The 17,389-nt window shown below is 46.2% G+C and overlaps 1 protein-coding gene across 7 annotated transcripts in view; it reads left to right on the plus strand.

Moving 5' to 3' along the window:
• Positions 1-16,397, plus strand: part of USO1 (USO1 vesicle transport factor) — a 56,752-nt gene extending 40,355 nt beyond the window's left edge. For 4 of the 7 annotated variants that reach the window (XM_083582616.1, XM_083582619.1, XM_083582614.1 and 1 more), the window contains 7 exons: positions 1,462-1,600; positions 3,773-3,936; positions 11,264-11,359; positions 12,667-12,756; positions 13,510-13,620; positions 14,409-14,624; positions 15,063-16,397. In XM_083582616.1, coding sequence (XP_083438742.1) covers positions 1,462-1,600; positions 3,773-3,936; positions 11,264-11,359; positions 12,667-12,756; positions 13,510-13,620; positions 14,409-14,624; positions 15,063-15,149 — 903 coding nt within the window. In that variant the 3' untranslated portion in view covers positions 15,150-16,397. The remainder of the gene's footprint in view (positions 1-1,461; positions 1,601-3,772; positions 3,937-11,263; positions 11,360-12,666; positions 12,757-13,509; positions 13,621-14,408; positions 14,625-15,062) is intronic. The other 3 variants (XM_083582620.1, XM_083582615.1, XM_083582618.1) reach the window with 1 other exon arrangement.
• Positions 16,398-17,389: the final 992 nt, after the last annotated feature.

The following is a 17,389-nucleotide window of genomic DNA, read 5'->3' on the forward strand; positions in this document are numbered from 1 at the left end:
TCTCGCCCTTTCTAGACTCTTCTGACGCTGAGTCCCCTGAGCCTTCCCCCTCCCTCCGGCGGGCTTTAGGAGCTGGTTCCCCATCCGGGTCTCCTGCTGTTCCCCGCGCCTGTACATTTGAACTTGGCGCGCGCGCCCAGCCGGCAACTTTCCTCCTGACCGTTTCACTGCTGCTGTCACTGCTTCCCCCATCGGGGGGGCTAGCTGCAACTGACCTCCCCTCCGTTGGAGGCGTGATCAGCCCTGACTCACTCTCTCTTCCCGCTGGAGGAGACGCCGGCCCTGACACATGTGACTCTTCCCCCCCACTACGCTCTGGTGGGGAAACTGGTCCCGATCCCCCACTGCTGCTTTGGGGTTCCCCTCTGTCTCCTTGTTTCTGGTGCGTCCCCCCTGGGACCCCCCTTGCCCTGACCATCGGTGCCCCCTTCTGGGAATCTTCTGATTCGCTGGAGAAGCTCATGGAATCTCTCGGGCCACTGTCATACTCCCCTACGCTGCCCTCGGATTCTTCCCCTTCGCTCTCCATTTCCTCTCTCCCCAGTGCTCCTGCTCCTGAGTCCCTGACAGGTACAAAAACCAAACATCTTAGCTTCATTTGCACTAGTGGGCCCTGTATCTGCTTAAGGTGGTATATATTAGGGCCAAACTACCCATTACTGTAATCATGCTATTTAAACATATTATTAGAACTTGCAGCCCTCAACAAAAAGCAGCTTGGGGGTGGCACTGATTCATTGCACTCTGGGTGTGCTGACACCTGTGAATTCCCTAAATTCTAGAAATAAGCAGTTTTGTTTGTATCTGGGAACGTTGCCCTAACTGCTTATACCATAAAATATATTGCACAGTGCTGCTAGTTTAAACCACAGAGCCTAGGACTTGCCGATCGGAAGGTCGGCGGTTCGGATCCCCGCCACAGGGTGAGCTCCCGTTGCTCGGTCCCTGCTCCTGCCCACCTAGCAGTTCAAAAGCACGTCAAAGTGCAAGTAGATAAATAGGTACCACTCCAGCAGGAAGGTAAACGGCGTTTCCGTGCGCTGCTCTGGTGCGCCAGAAATGGCTTAGTCATGCTGGCCACATGACCCGGAAGCTGTACGCCTGCTCCCTCAGCCAATAAAGCCAGATGAGCGCCGCAACCCCAGAGTCGTCCACGACTGGACCTAATGGTCAGGGGTCCCTTTACCGTTTTACTAGTTTAATGCACTGGCAAACACACAGGCACCCAATGCAAATGCACAGACATGTGCAAGCATTATTTTAGACCAGTGGCATTGTGTGGCATTCTGTATAGCATAAGCAGTTAGAGCTAAGTTCCTTTGCAAATGTCTATAGGTAAATTCCTATGGGTGCTTAATTTTTGTGGTGATTTAAAAAAAAATTAAAAATAACAATAGCAAGCAACAGAATTAAAAAATGAATGTAAGATTCCATTAAGTAGATTCTTGTTTTATTTTCCAGGATCAGGAGCTTGAGGATTTGAAGAAACAAGTAGAATCTATAAAAGCTCAGAATGAACAGCTTCAGACAACAGTCACTCAGCAAATGTCACAGATCCAGCAACACAAGGACCAGTACAATCTCCTTAAAGTACAGCTAGGTAGGACTGCTAGCTGTGTCCTGTCTAAGTTTTGCTCTCAAATGCAGATTGCTGCGCATTTTCAGACCATGGAATGCCACATTTTACTTTGATGCAAATTGTCTGAGCAGCCCTGGAAAATGCGTGAAACTAGTACTAGTTTTTGGCACCTGGGTGGCGCTGTGGGTTAAACCACAGAGCCTAGGACTTGCTGATCAGAAGGTCGGCGGTTCGAATCCCTGCAACGGGGTGAGCTCCTGTTGCTTGGTCCCTGCTCCTGCCAACCTAGCAGTTCGAAAGCACGTCAAAGTGCAAGTAGATAAATAGGTACCGCTTCGGTGGGAAGGGAAACGGCGTTTCCGTGTGCTGGTCTGGTTCGCCAGAAGCGGCTTAGTCATGCTGGCCACATGACCCAGAAGCTGTACACTGGCTCCCTCGGCCAATAAAGTGAGATGAGCACCACAACCCCAGAGTCGTTCACAACTGGACCTAATGGTCAGGGGTCCCTTTACCTTTACCTAGTACTAGTTTATATTGGGTTTCTAGGACCTATAAACTGAAACAAGACAAGGGACTGGGAGTGGGGCAAAATAAAGCTGTCGGTGAGAAAAGCTGTGAAAACCTGCTGAGGCAGAAGAGTTAGTAAGGTGGCAACCTGGAATTGTAGGAACAAAAGACGCAGTGAATGGACAGGTATCCTGGTCTTGGAACTTCATTGGAAACCTATCCATTACTCCCACAGAACTGGCATTAAAACCGTGTGGTTGAGGGTATTTCTTCCTTTTCCACAATCGCTGCATTCAAAAGTGGGTTTGCAAAAGATAACCCGCTGAATGGATGCTTAGCTTAATTTTGTGGGGTCTGGCTCTTGCACAACCATAGTGCTTAGGAAAAAGCCCAGCAGGATTTAATCACTATGCTGCTTTTTCACATCTCAAGTGCAGCAAAAAAGAAGGAGGTGTGTGGCTTTGTTCCTCCCAGGGAGGTGGCATGTCTTTTGAAAGAGTCTTTGTTGGCTGAAGGGATAGCCAGTACCAGTCATAGTTCAGAGTCCAGGTGCTATCCTTCCCTGCTTGTCCCAAGTTAGGAAAAAGTTGGCACCATGCACATAAGTAGCTATCTCTTTGTGTTTGTGTAAACTTTCTCCTGCCCCACCCAATTATCCCTGATCGACTCGCCAGGCAGAAATTAGTAGGGAAGAAGTCTTCTATGATAATAGATATATTTAATAGTCCAAAGACTTCTACACTACTGATCCCTGACTGAGAGAAAAATGGTGTGCATACAAAATGATCTATATGTCCCTCAAAGAAAATGAAAGAAATCTTTGTAGAACATGTGCCTGAAAGCATTATTGGTGACTGATTCTAATAACTGTGCAGTCCTAGTTTTTGTCACTATATTCCCCATCAGTGTGTGTGTGTGTCTTTTTTAAAAATGCATATTCAGTGTCTCTTAACAGTTAAGGTGCAACTAATCCTACCTTGGAAATACGTTTTACTGAAGGTGTGGGATATAAATTCCATCAATAAACAAATGTATATAAACGGATCCTCGGTGTACATACTGTTGCTTAAGAGCAGAAGTGCTGTGCAGGATCAGACTAAGGACCATTTAGTCCAGCATTCTTGATAAGACTGCCAGCAGCCAATTCTCCGCTCTCTGCCCACTCTGACACTAAGTGACAGTGAGACATAATTATCCATATGTACCTAGCTCATGGGGACGCGGGTGGCGCTGTGGGTTAAACCACAGAGCCTAGGGATTGCCGATCAGAAGGTCGGCGGTTCGAATCCCCACAACGGGGTGAGCTCCCGTTGCTCGGTCCCTGCTCCTGCCAACCTAGCAGTTCGAAAGCACGTCAAAGTGCAAGTAGATAAATAGGTACCACTTTGGCGGGAAGGTAAATGGCGTTTCTGTGCTTCTCTGGTTCACCAGAAGCGGCTTAGTCTTGCTGGCCACATGACCCAGAAGCTGTACACCGGCTCCCTCGGCCAATAAAGCGAGATGAGCGCCGCAACCCCAGAATTGTCCGTGACTGGACCTAACGGTCAGGGGTCCCTTTACCTACCTCGCTCATAGTACCATTTCTAAGGAAAGAAAGGTTTTAAATGAGTTTGGGATGGGAAATATTTGTGGAAATTTCTGTCCCAGTAACTCTACAAATGGGTCATTTTCAAATCTGACTAATAGGAAAAGACAATCAGCATCATAGTTCCCATGGCGATGTGGCTCAGATGAATGGCGTTCAGCCGGAAGAAATCAGCAAATTGCATGGGGAGATAGAAGAATGGAAACACAAGCTTGAACTGTTGGAGGAACAACTGAAGGAACGAGATTCTTTGATTGAAAGCTTGGTGAGTACATGAGTGTTGGCTATTGATACCTGATATGAAAATTCTAGTCCATCTTTTTCTAGGGTAAAATGCTGATCAAAAAAGGCTTGTTTTCTTGCTCTCAGATCAGAAGGCAGGCAAGTTCCTGATACCAGGGGAAGAAGGGATTGGTCCCCGTGTCACTTTTTATTCCTTAGTTGAACAGAGTGGTGAATGGGAAAGAACATGACTTGCAGTATGGATATGTTGGTTTGTAAGACTTTTATCCCATCGCAGTGCACATAGCCTCAAGGCGGTAGCTTGTGGTAACGAAAGGAAAAAATAAAAACAGCTGATAAAACCACCTTGAAACACCAGTACAAAGAAATGCATTTAAATGGGCTTTGGATGTTTTTAAAAGCTATTTTGTTAAAGGCAAAAGGAAACAAGACAGATTTCATTGACTGCCTAAAAAATAGTAAAGAAGGCACAAAGCATTCATGTCTAGGCTGGGGTGTCCAGGGTTTGGGTAATACTGCTATAAATATCCTTTTTTCAGTAGCTACTTACCTAATCTCCAAAAGTGGTCTTCAGCAAAATTTGGTTTAAATTTTGAAAGTTTAATGATTTGAGGATAAGATAAAATTAATGAAATTATTGTAAAAATGAAGTGGTTTGTGTCAGGGAACTGTCATCTGAGACGAAGGAGGTGAAAGGGCTCATGGAGGGTGAGAGAGACCACTCAGCGGAGGAGGGGACCAGCAGGGGGAGAAGTGGAGTTCCAAGGGAAAGTGAGTCGGAGGGAGGGCTCAGAGACACTTCAAGCGAGAACAGTGGGGAGGTTTCAGGACCTCCCGTAGGGACACCCACTCCTCGGCGGAAACTGTCACGCCGAGAGTCCAGAAGACGCGTTTCCGTTAAGGAGCTTTTATGCTGGAAGAAGTTCCGTAAACGCCCACTGTCCGATTCAACGAGCGATTGATGGAGCCATGCTTAAGGAGCTCCATCACAGACAGAGGTTTGGGAACTTAGCCAAACTCTGAGGGATCAGGATTTTACGCACAAGCAGCTCACCATCCCATCACAGCAATCGGACAGTCCCTGAAAGCAGCTTGTGCAGAGAGGCATCATGAGCAACCCAGCCGGAGCCGGAGGAGCAGCAGGAGCTGGAGAAAGTCCAAGTCTGGAAGAAAGGTACAGAGTGTTGGAACTCCAGCTAGCAATGCAAACGGCGAGGCTAGAAGAAAGGAGGGCGCAGGATGCAGAAAAGGCAAAAGGCGCTACACTAGCAAGAAAGATGCCAGGAATGGTGCAGAAGTTTGGGGGGGACCCCAGGAACTACCAAGCCTTTAGGACAGAGATGCAGTATGCTCTAGAACTGCAGTTTAACGACTTTCCCGATGAGGCATCGCGAGTGGCGTTTGTGATTGGCCATCTCGAAGGAGGGGCGAGAGACTGGGTCCGGCCCCTGATGGCAGGGAATAGTGACATGCTAAAGGACGCGAGGAAGTTTTTTCGCGCCATGGATTTGATGTTTTCCAGCGAGATTGAACAGGGACTGGTGCGCAGACAATTGATGGCTTGCAAACAGGGGAGCCGATGGGTTCGTGAGTACTGGACTGAGTTTACAATGTTGATACATAAATTGGGGTGGGACCTATCGGCGGAACCCATTCAAATGCTCTTTGAAGAGGGGCTTTCTTCGGCGGTGAAAGACGAACTTTCCCGGGCGCCCAGGGCGGAGTCTATGGACCAGCTGACCAAATCAGCGCTGACCATTGGAGCGCGCCAGGAGGCAAGAGCCTTGGAGAAGCGGGAGGGGAAAGGAGAGCGTTGGAGGGATTTCCGCATTCCAGAGATTCCAGAACCAAGTTTCCCGCCCGGAGAGCCGATGGAAGTTGGAACAGCGCGCGCGCGCGCAGTTTCAAATCCCGGTGAAGGGAGGAAGAAGGAGGGAAAGAGCGCCAAGAAATGTTATCTCTGCCAGCAGCCAGGTCACTTTGCCAGAGTCTGCCCGCAAAGAAAGGAATGGCAAGGGATGGCGGGAGCTGTTGGGGGGAAGGAGGAGGAAGTCCAGGAGCCAGTAAAAGCCAACGCCTGTCTGCCACTGTCAGGGCACTGCAGACAGGCCAAGGAGCAGTAAAAGTGCCCACTCCGGAACCTCCAAGACCAGCCCTAGTAATAGAGGTGTTGCTAGAGCTGGCAAACGGATACCCACTGAAGACCAAGGCGCTGTTGGACTCAGGCAGCTCCTGTAATTTTATGAGCAAGGAGTTTGCAGCTGAACACCAGATACAGACACTCCCTTTAAGCAACCCCCTGCAGGTCACCACGATCGATGGGAGGGAGCTGTTGGGGGGAGAAGTTAGCCTACAGACCGTCCCAATGGTTATGAGGGTGGCAAGGCACACCGAAAGGATAGCGTTCAATGTAGCCACCCTGGGAGGGGCGCCAGTCATTTTGGGAATGAGCTGGCTAGCGTTGCATGACCCGCTAGTGGGCTGGCATCAGAGAGTGGTCTCCTTTGGGTCAGCACATTGCCTGGAACACTGCAAAGAGGGGAAGGTGCCAGAAGGGGCAAAAGCCTCCCTAGCAGGGACAGAAGTGGCGGACAAAGGGAAGGTGCCCAAACAATACGCTGACCTGAGCAAGGTCTTCAGCGAAAGGGAAGCAGATAAACTACCACCGCATAGAGACTTTGACTGCCAAATTAACCTGGTCCCTGGGGCCCAGCTCCCCGTGGGCAAGCTGTACGCCATGTCAGACAGGGAAATGCAGGAGTTGAGGGAGTTTATTGACAAAAACCTGAAGAGAGGTTTCATCAGAGAGTCCAGAGCGGTGGGGGGCAGCCCAGTGTTTTTTGTGGACAAAAAAAACACAGATAAACCGAGATTGGTCGTGGACTACCGGCGGCTAAATGCCGTGTCAGAACCAGTGACTTTCCCCATGCCCAGGATTGATGATATTTTGACCAGGGTGAGGAAGGGAAAGATATTCACGAAACTGGACCTGAGAGGAGCTTACAACCTGATACGAATAAAGAAGGGGGATGAATGGAAGACAACGATGTTCACCCCCCTAGGGGCTTTCGAATATCTCGTTATGCCTTTTGGATTACAAGCAGGCTCCGCCTGTTTTCAATCGCTCATGAACCATGTACTGGGACCTTTGCTCTACAAGAATTGCGTGGCCTTCCTCGATGACGTGCTGATATATTCAGAGAATGAGGAGCAGCATGTAAAGGATGTCAGGGAAGTGCTGAGCCAGCTGCAAGCAAACCAGTTGTGGGTGAAATTGGAGAAGTGTCAGTTCCACACCAAGGAGGTGGAATTCCTGGGGTACCGCTTATCAGACAAGGGATTAGCCATGGATCCAGGCAAGGTCCAGGCGGTGCTGGAATGGAAGACACCGAAAACGAAAAAAGATGTGCAAAGGTTCTTAGGGTTTGGGAACTTTTACCGTAAATTCATCAAGAACTTTGCCCACTTAACGGCTCCCATCACGGACTGTCTAAGCAGCAAGAAGAAATTTGTTTGGACGGCGGAGGCGGAGCACGCTTTTGAGGAATTGAAAAAGGCATTCGCTTCGGAAGAACAGCTCCTGCATGTGGATTTACAAAAACCCATGAGAGTGGAAACTGATGCCTCAGACCGGGCGGTGGGGGCGGTGCTGCTTCAGCCAGGGAGCAATAAGTCGGAATGGAGACCGTGTGCCTTCTTTTCGCGTAAGCTGAACAAGTCCGAGAGGAACTACACGGTATATGACCGAGAACTACTCGCCATTCACGAAGCGTTCCGGAGATGGAGACACTTACTAATTGGCGCACAGCATAAGGTGCAAGTGTGTACGGACCACAAGAATTTGGAGTATTGGAGAACGGCACGAGTGCTCAACCAACGACAAGTGAGATGGGCCCAGGAGTTCTCCAAATTCCATTTTGAAATCTGCTATGTGCCAGGTCCAGAAAACATCAGAGCGGACGCTCTCTCTCGCAAACCTGAATATTTGGAGGGGGAGGGAGCGCCAGAAGAGAGACATATTATCCCAGAGGACCACTGGGTGTGTGGTGCGGCCTGGGTGGGGCAAAGAGAACTGGTAGAGGGAACGGTAAATGATGAGTACGCCCAGGATAAGCTCAGAGGTTTAAGGAGAGAGGGAGAAGACCCCGGAGGTTTTGAAGAAAGAAACGGGGCATTGTATTACAAAGGGGCGCTATATATACCCGAAGGGGAATTGAGGGGGAGAGTACTCAAACAGCTGCACGACAATCCCACAGCGGGGCATTTTGGGCAACACAAGACCATGTGGTTGGTGACCAGGGAGTTTTGGTGGCCCAAGGTGAGGGAGGATGTACGGGAGTATGTGAGAAGGTGTGACCAATGCCAGAGAGCCAAAGGAGAAAGGCGGGCACCAGCGGGGTTATTAGAACCGTTACCCACACCAGAACGACCGTGGGAGGCGGTGTCGATAGATTTTATGACTGATCTGCCCAAATCCCAGGGGAAAACCGCCATACTAGTCGTAGTAGACCTGTTAACTAAGATGGGTCACTTTGTAGCTTGCTCACATGCAGTCACGGCAGAAGAGACAGCGAAATTGTTTGTAGAACATATTTTTAGGCTGCATGGCGCCCCCTTGAGGGTGGTTTCCGACAGAGGGAAACAGTTCACGTCCAGATTCTGGAGGAAGCTTATGAGCTTGTTGCACGTAGAGGTCAACTTTTCGACTGCCAGGCACCCTGAGACCAATGGGCAGGCGGAGAGGGCAAACGGTATCCTTCAACAATACCTGAGGTGTTATGTCAAGGACAGAGAAAACGATTGGGTCGAAAAGTTGGCACTAGCGGAATTTGCTTACAATAATGCAGAGAATGTGTCCACCGGGATGAGCCCCTTTTTGGCTAATTATGGGTGCCACCCCAGGGCGTTTCCAGGGGAAGGAGGAGAGAGATGGAGTGTTCCGGCCGCTGAACTTTTTGTAGAAGAAATGGAAGCGATCCATCGTCAACTCCAACACAACTTAGAAAGGGCCAAAGAAGAATATAAGAGGCAGGCAGACAAGAGCAGAAGGGAAGGTGAAACAATTAGGGTGGGGAGTCGGGTCTGGCTATCAACCCAAGGATTGCCGTTCAAGGGGGGTTGCAAGAAATTGAGACCCAAAAGATTGGGACCATTTGAGGTCATCCAACAGGTCAACCCAGTGGCTTTCAGACTCCGGTTACCAAACCACATGAAACTGCACCCAGTATTCCACAGGTCATTACTGTCACCATACAGGGGGGAAGGTGAAGGGGTATCCACACGGGGGCCAGCCATAGAAGAAAGGGAAAGCCGCAACTATGTGGCGGAAATCATCGACTCCAGGTGGGAGGGTAATCAGGTGGAGTATTTGGTCGCGTGGGAAGGGGAACCGGAGTCGGAAAACACCTGGGTGAAGGCAGAGGAGGTCCATGACGAGATCTTGATCGAAACGTTCCACCAAAGGTTCCCCAGGAAACCTCAGCCAGTAGCGAGGTTCCGGAGGGAGTACTTTGGCACCACCGACGATGAGGAGGAACTGGAGGGATTCAGGGAATCAGAGTTGGAAGGAGGTACAGACTCCGAGGAGGAGGAGTACTTGGAAACCAGAAACAGCAAAAGGTGGAGGGAAGTGTTCGAAACTTCGGAAGATGAGGGAGGTTCCTTCAGGGGTTTTGCTCCCTCGCCTCCCGCAGAGGAGGGGAGGGAAGGGGGTGAAGGGGGCCCTGGAGGGGAGGTGGATGTCAGGGAACTGTCATCTGAGACGAAGGAGGTGAAAGGGCTCATGGAGGGTGAGAGAGACCACTCAGCGGAGGAGGGGACCAGCAGGGGGAGAAGTGGAGTTCCAAGGGAAAGTGAGTCGGAGGGAGGGCTCAGAGACACTTCAAGCGAGAACAGTGGGGAGGTTTCAGGACCTCCCGTAGGGACACCCACTCCTCGGCGGAAACTGTCACGCCGAGAGTCCAGAAGACGCGTTTCCGTTAAGGAGCTTTTATGCTGGAAGAAGTTCCGTAAACGCCCACTGTCCGATTCAACGAGCGATTGATGGAGCCATGCTTAAGGAGCTCCATCACAGACAGAGGTTTGGGAACTTAGCCAAACTCTGAGGGATCAGGATTTTACGCACAAGCAGCTCACCATCCCATCATAGGTTTGAGTAATAAGGTGAAATAAGAATTTGTAAGAATGGTTTGATTATAAATGAAAATATGAGGATATTATATGGGGATATATAATTAAGGGTAAGGTAAGAGGTATGAATTTGCTGAACAAATCTTTAAATGGAATACAAAGAGGGAGGTGGGAGGAAGTCAGGAAAATAAGTAAAAAAAATGGTGAGAAATTGAAAAGAGGGATTTTTATTTTTCTTATCTTTTTTCTTTTTTCTTCTCTTCTTTCTTTTTTTTTCCCTTTTTGTGTTGAATTTTTGATGTTTGTATTTTTTTTCTATTTTTTTCCGGTGTTTATTTTGTTGTTGTTTATGGTTTTGTAACCTTTTTTCTTGTTAAAATCTAATAAAATATTATTATAAAAAAAAAAGTGGTCTTCACATGGGACTCTGTGGCAGATCTTACCTGCTGAGACCTACAATTGCCTATTGTTTTAACTGCTATCATAACCTGTTGGTTGTTCACAGCCATTACTGAAGTTTTTTTAAATGATTTACAGTCCACTATTGTAAGTGGCTTCCATACATATGTACTCACAAGGCTAAAATGGATATGCTGACCTAATAACCTTATGAGTGTCAATGTCTGAATTGTAAGGAGGCATATGTAGTAAATGCTTCCAACTTTATAATTATAGTCACTGATTTGTTGCAGCATTTCTCTGAATGGTTGTTAAATAATGGAGGCAGTTTAGTCGCAAGCAATATGTAAAATCTGCAGTGCTGCTTGTTCATTGGCAAACTGTCAAGTAGTGGATCGGGATGGAAAAGGCGTTATTCCTTCCTCTTATTTTGGTTTTAAATACCTATACCAGAGCTGACATAACAACAAACAACAACTATCAACACTAACACCTGCGTGAAAAATTGAGTTCTATGCCATGTATGTCAAAATATGTCATTATATTGCATATTTTGTATCTGCTGTTCGTGGGCAGAGTGGCAATGGCCTGTGCTACATCCTGAATCCTTCTGATCACTGAAAATGCTGCAGAGTATATTCTTGTTTCAAAGACGGCATCAGGCACTGCCACAAACTTGACAGCCTATAACTGAAGCCAAAAGGGCTTGCTTTTAAAAAAAAAGTTTGAGTTTCTCAGGTTGCTATTTATGGAAGTGCTTTGTTAAAAATCCATATCCTCTTAAAATTAATGTTTCCTTCATTAATATCTGATATTTGCAGAAGCTTTCGCCTGCAGCAGCAGGAGGAACAACAACAGAGCAGTCTTCACAAACGAACAAACCAAGTGGCCCTGAGGTTGACAGAGAACTATATAAAGTAAGAATTCCTGTTGCTTCCATAAGATATTCTGTCGTGACTGCTGCTGTTTGAGAATGTGGTTCCTCCTAGTTTCAATCTATGAAGGTACCCTTAGTAGGAAACCTGATCGAAAAGTAGCATTATATAAATCTTTTTTTCCCTGAGCTTGTTATTTCTGGTGGGAGAAGTCAGAGGCCCTTCTCTGAGATTTAGGGCTTTGAGCAGCACAGTTTGTTTTGCCCAGGCTTCCTCAAATTCAGCCCTCCAGATGTTTTTGGCCTACAATTCCCATGATCCCTAGTTAGCAGGACCAGTGATCAGGGATGATGGGAATTGTAGTCCCCAAATCTCTGGAGGGCCAAGTTTGAGGAAGCCTGGTTTTGCCCCTTTCCTCTGGATGCGGTAATTAGCTCCCCTTGCTTGGTCCCTGCTCCTGCCAACCTAGCAGTTCGAAAGCACATCAAAGTGCTAGTAGATAAATAGGTACCACTCCGGCGGGAAGGGAAACGGCGTTTCCGTGCGCTGCTCTGGTTCTCCAGAAGCAGCTTAGTCCTGCTGGCCACATGACCCAGAAGCTGTATGCCGGCTCCCTCGGCCAATAAAGCGAGATGAGCAACCCCAGAGTCGGCTACGACTGGACCTAACGGTCTGGGGTCCCTTCCTTGTCTTATCCCTCCCTGGCAACCTACCATGGGGGTTGGGCCCGCTAACACCTGACAGCATCCCTGGCCACAACCACTATTTGGACATCCAGTTGCAAAGCCGAATCCAAGAGTCCCCCTCCCCCAACGGCAAGCTTGTTTTTTTAAGGGGAGCGCTACCCCATCCAAAATAGGCTGAACCCCTATTTCAGCACCACGCTTTCCTGACGCGGAGTAACTTTGAAATGAAAAAACATTGTTCTGGAGTAAGTATATCGGTATGTAATGAATGAAGCCTTGCAGGGTTAAAGAAATTGAAAAATGGTGCAAGAGGTATAAAGATAGAGGTAATCTACACTAGACACAACAATACAGAAAGATTAAAAACTATCAGGTCTCAGAACAAAGGAAGGAAGTCAATATGTGTATATTTACGTAACAATATTCTTTGTAGATGTGATTTTTCTGTTTGTTTTCTTTTTTGTTTTGTTCTGCTTTGTCTTGTTTGTTCTGCTTTGTTTTTAAAAATAAGGAAAAAAAATAAAAATAAAATAAGTTGTGTGCATTGGTGATGCCCTCCAAACCTCTGGAAAATTCTCCCCATTAGCTCCATGTCCTGCTTCGGTTTGCAAACAATGCTGTTATCTTAGCAGCAGAATTAAAAAAATTTTTTCCCCTTCACAGGAGGTTGAAACCCTGAGGGCCCAGATCCAGTCACAGTCGACAGACATTATTAAACTTCAGAGTGAAAAGCAAGAACTGCTTCAAAAACTGGTAATATAAGACTTTCACTCTTATCTTTTTGTCCTTGTATTGTTTCTATGGGATGTAATAAACAGTAGTAGTCCTTTTGTCTCCTTCAACTGTCCAGCATAATCCATAAAAAGCCATAGTCTGTTCTTATACCACATAAGCTCTAGTGGCCCACATTCACACAGATTGTCTGATTTGTTGCGTTAGCTGTACAGTGGTGCCCCGCAAGACGAATGCCTCGCTAAACGAAAAACCCGCAAGACGAAAGGGTTTTCCGATTTTTAGCGGCTTCGCAAGACGAATTTCCCTATGGGCTTGCTTCGCAAGACGAAAGCCCATAGGGAAATCTCCGGGGACAGCGGGGAAGCGCAGCGCGCCTTCTCCTCTGTTCCCGGACCTGTCCTGAAGGCTTGCGGTGGGAGGAGGGCTTTCCTCCCCACTACCAACATTCAGAAGGCTGTTCTGAAGGCTGGCGGTGGGGAGAAAAGTCCTTCTCCCCCTGCCAGTCTTCAGAAGAGGTCCGGGGACAGACTGTCCCTGGACCTGGTCTGAAGGCGGTCTCCATAGGAACGCATTAATTGATTTTCAATGCATTCCTATGGGAAACCGTGCTTCGCAAGACGAAAAACTCGCAAGAAGAAAAAACTTGCGGAACGAATTAATTTCGTCTTGCGAGGCACCACTGTACTTTGCTGTACAGAACACCTTGCAGGTGTTGGACCAAATATATCTCCTGTACCCTGTCAGTCTTGTTGAGTCTTCTTTGTTTTGCAGAGCGTAACCCCTGTTCCTGTATCAGGAGACAATGGCACCATTATGGTAGCAAAGACAGCCGACTTGGAAAGAAGGCTCTCAACGCTCTTGCAAGAGAATAAAGAACTAAAGGTTGTTTCCTAATCAAAAAATGCTACGTTTTTAATTTAAGTGTTCAGTTAAGATTTGCTGAACTGGCAGCCTCATTCTTGCTCAACTCAACATTGGGGTTGGAAAGGGGCAGATATCACAGATTAGAAATGTTCCCATAGGAAATAATGGAAATCGTGGACTCATTATGCAAACGCTCACCTAACAAATGATTTCCTGGGAGCGTATTGTTTTTTGATAAGCGGGACCTGCATGTTCACATTCATTGGATTGTATAATCACCCTGAGATACTTGATTTTCAAGAGCCATAGCTCACTGGTAGAACAATTGCATGAGATCTCCCAAGTTCAACACCTCGATTAAACAAATCGCTATCCACTGCTGGGAGACCCCTTAGCTGGAGACAGCACAACCGCCTTAACAAGTTCTGTTGCTTAGAATAATTAGTTTCCATAGAGATGTCAAAATAAACTGGTATAATAGAGATGTCAGAATAAACTGGTAAAGTGTAACTTCACTACTGAAGGATTTTTGGCATTCCTAAAGGTGAGGAAAGAATTCCTTGGTGCTTGTCCTTGTATCAAATCTGTGTCCATTTAGCTCCTTTTATCGTACATATGGCTTAAGCACGGAGGGAAGGAAAAGTGAGGATTCTGATTACCGCGGGTCACTTTTATTTTTAAAAAGCCCCTTGCTTGGGACATCCAGGATAGCTTTCATATTAAAGTACTGCTTTGGTACCAGCTGGGTGGCGCTAGCAATTTTAGCAGTGATGCATGCTAATATTTCCCCCTCCCTCTTCTGCCAGAATGAAATTGCGGCCCACGGCGAGGAAAAGGCTTCACTGAAGCAGCAGCTGGACTCATCCAACAGTACCGTGGCTATTTTGCAAAACGAGAAAAGCAAATTGCAGAAAGAAGTCGCAGAATCTAAGAAGGAACAGGACGATCTGCTGGTTCTTCTGGCTGATCAGGATCAGAAAATAATTGCGTTAAAGGATAAGCTCAAGGAGCTTGGAGAACCGGTAAGACGTTAGGTTTGAGCATTTCATTTTTCCAATCATGGAAAGCAAACAGCCCAAGTTTTAGGAGGAGGGTTTCATCCTCCTCTTCTCATCCACGGTTTTGCAAGTATTTACGTCAAAAGCAGTTTCAACGTACGTTCTAAGTTTTTAGTAAACGTCTTATTTTTGCAAAACATCTCATTTACAGTTAAAACAATTTATTTCTATTTATTTAATGTGCATATCACCCTTCATCCATAGATCTCAGGGCAGTTTACAATATAACAATACAAGATAAAACACAAAATACGTAACAAAAGCACACCACCACCCCAGTAAAATTAATGCCATTTAAAAAAATAAAATGCCATTTAAAAAATCTGTCCAGTTAATTGTTGGACATGGAGAAGACTTTTTAATCCGTTAACTAAATGCCGCAACCTCTTTTTTCTTTTAAAGGTTGAAGATGACGATGAACTGGAATCTGGCGACCAAGGTGAGGAAGATGAAGGGGACGACGAAGACGACGAGGAGGAAGATAATTAAGCTTTATTGTGTCAAATATGGGAATCCTGTGCTGCATTATAAGAATAAATGTTGATGGCCTTGTGATGCAAAATACCTGGTTAAAGAAGCGGAAGGACCACTAGAATTAGTCCTGAGTTTCTGGTGTGAAGTTGAGAAATGCTTTGTATCTGAAACAGAAGTCTGCCGTTTTAAGTTTTACATGCACATCTGAACCGAATTGTTAACACACTAGAAGCTGTTTTAGATGCTTTCCAGAAGCATTGGAAGATAACAGTTTGGTTAACCAAGCGTGTTGGCATTTGCATATGTTCCGTGTGTTTGTCATTACTTATCTAATTTGGATCTTCGGTGTGATTAAATATGGTATGTGTATGGTTTAACATCTGTTGAATGAAATCATTGCTTCCTGTATTCAGCATGGAGAGAACCCATGGACTCTTTCTTGCTACTTCAAAACAGAAATTATTGCTGGAGTTTATGGGACTGGCAAGTTAAGGGGTTTCTACCTTTTGACTGCTTGTTGGTGGGTTTCAGATTGAGAGGAACTGTAGCGCATTGAGTGCCTTGCACCTGAAACGGCTGCATTCTGTACCTCAGAGGAAAAAGAGAAACTGAAACAAGTTGGGAGGGATTTCCGTAGACAAATAGCAGCGTTTGGTAGCATATTAAAACAAAATTTTATTTTTAGCAAAAACCCATGCAGAAGTTTTAAGATGCTACCAGGTTATCACGTTAAAAACAAGCCTTTCGTTCTATTATTAAAATCACATACTGATCGATTATAATTTATTGACTTTTGCGCCCAATAGGTAAGATTTTTAAAAAGAGAAATTAAGTGCAGTTGCTGCATCAACTTGCTGTTTTGGTAATAAAAATAGATGCTATAACTATTTAGTATTCATTTACTTGGTTGACTTCTGACTGCTTTAAATCATGTTTCTTGAATGCTGCTGTATTTGGAATAGTCTTAATTTTTTTTAAAAAAAAAAAGATTGACTTGTTAAAGTGCTATCAAACATGGCATCTATCAGGGAAACACGGCAAATTGGTGAAGATGTTTGCAAAATTTGTAGAGCTGTTTCTGTTCATTCCAATTACTGACTCAGCTTACAGAACAGTTACTTCTTAACTCTAAAGTAAGTAGGATTTGGGCCAATGCTATTTAAAAAATGTATTTTTAGATACTCTATTTTGTACTTACCAGTTTGTCAAGATACAGGTAACATAAGCTGAGTTGCAGCAAAATAAATTGGAATGCTACCTCGATATTGTAATCCCTCTTTGGAAATACGGATATTCCATGTGCAAAAGGCTTTCTGCTGTCAAACATGGGTTGTTTTTGGTTTTTTTAACCAATATATCTGCTGTGTGCAAGGAACAGGAAGGGTTACACTTCAATATTGCAAACTGTAGGAACTAGTTGCCCACAGAACTCAGTTAACTTCAGGGACTGAAGTTGAGCAGCCCTAATTCACACTGGCAAATTACGGTAAAAAGGTAAAGGGACCCCTGACCATTAGGTCCAGTTGTGACCGACTCTGGGGTTGCAGCACTCATCTCGCTTTATTGGCCGAGGGAGCCAGCGTACAGCTTCCAGGTCATATAGCCAGCATGACTAAGCCGCTTCTGGTGAACCAGAGCAGCGCACGGAAACGCTGTTTACCTTCCCGCCAGAGCGGTACCTATTTATCTACTTGCACTTTGATGTGCTTTCGAACTGCTAGGTTGGCAGGAGCAGGGACCGAGCAACGGGAGCTCAGCCCGTCGCGGGGATTCGAACCGCCGACCTTCTGATCGGCAAGTCCTAGGCTCTGTGGTTTAACCCACAGCGCCACCCGCGCTTTCACCAAACCTTGTGTTGTAGCAGCTCTTCAGTTCCGCAAGCAGTTGTCTTTCCCAGCCCTTTTTAACTTTTCCCCGAGGCCTCTTTTTAACTGGAATAATTTGTTAAAATGCATTCGTAACTAGCGACGGGTTGTGCAGAAGTTTTAAAGCTATCTCATAGGAACAGAATTTGCACGTGTATAATTGCATGCAAGGTTTTTAAAGTTGGCCCCTTCCCAAAGCGGTCTTCTAAATAATAATTTAATTTCAAATGACTACTCAAAGAATCTTCCTTGCCTCTGTGTAATTTGTCCAATCACAAAGGTGTAATCTGCCGTTCTGTAACGTGTGGCAGGGCATGCTTCTTAAGACACCTACCCCATGCAACCCCCCCCCCCATAAGCAGTTCCATTTAACACATGAGCCGGCATGAC

This window comes from Podarcis filfolensis (assembly GCF_964270895.1).
Source record: "Podarcis filfolensis genome assembly, chromosome: 13".
NCBI classification, from domain to species: Eukaryota; Metazoa; Chordata; class Lepidosauria; order Squamata; family Lacertidae; genus Podarcis; species Podarcis filfolensis.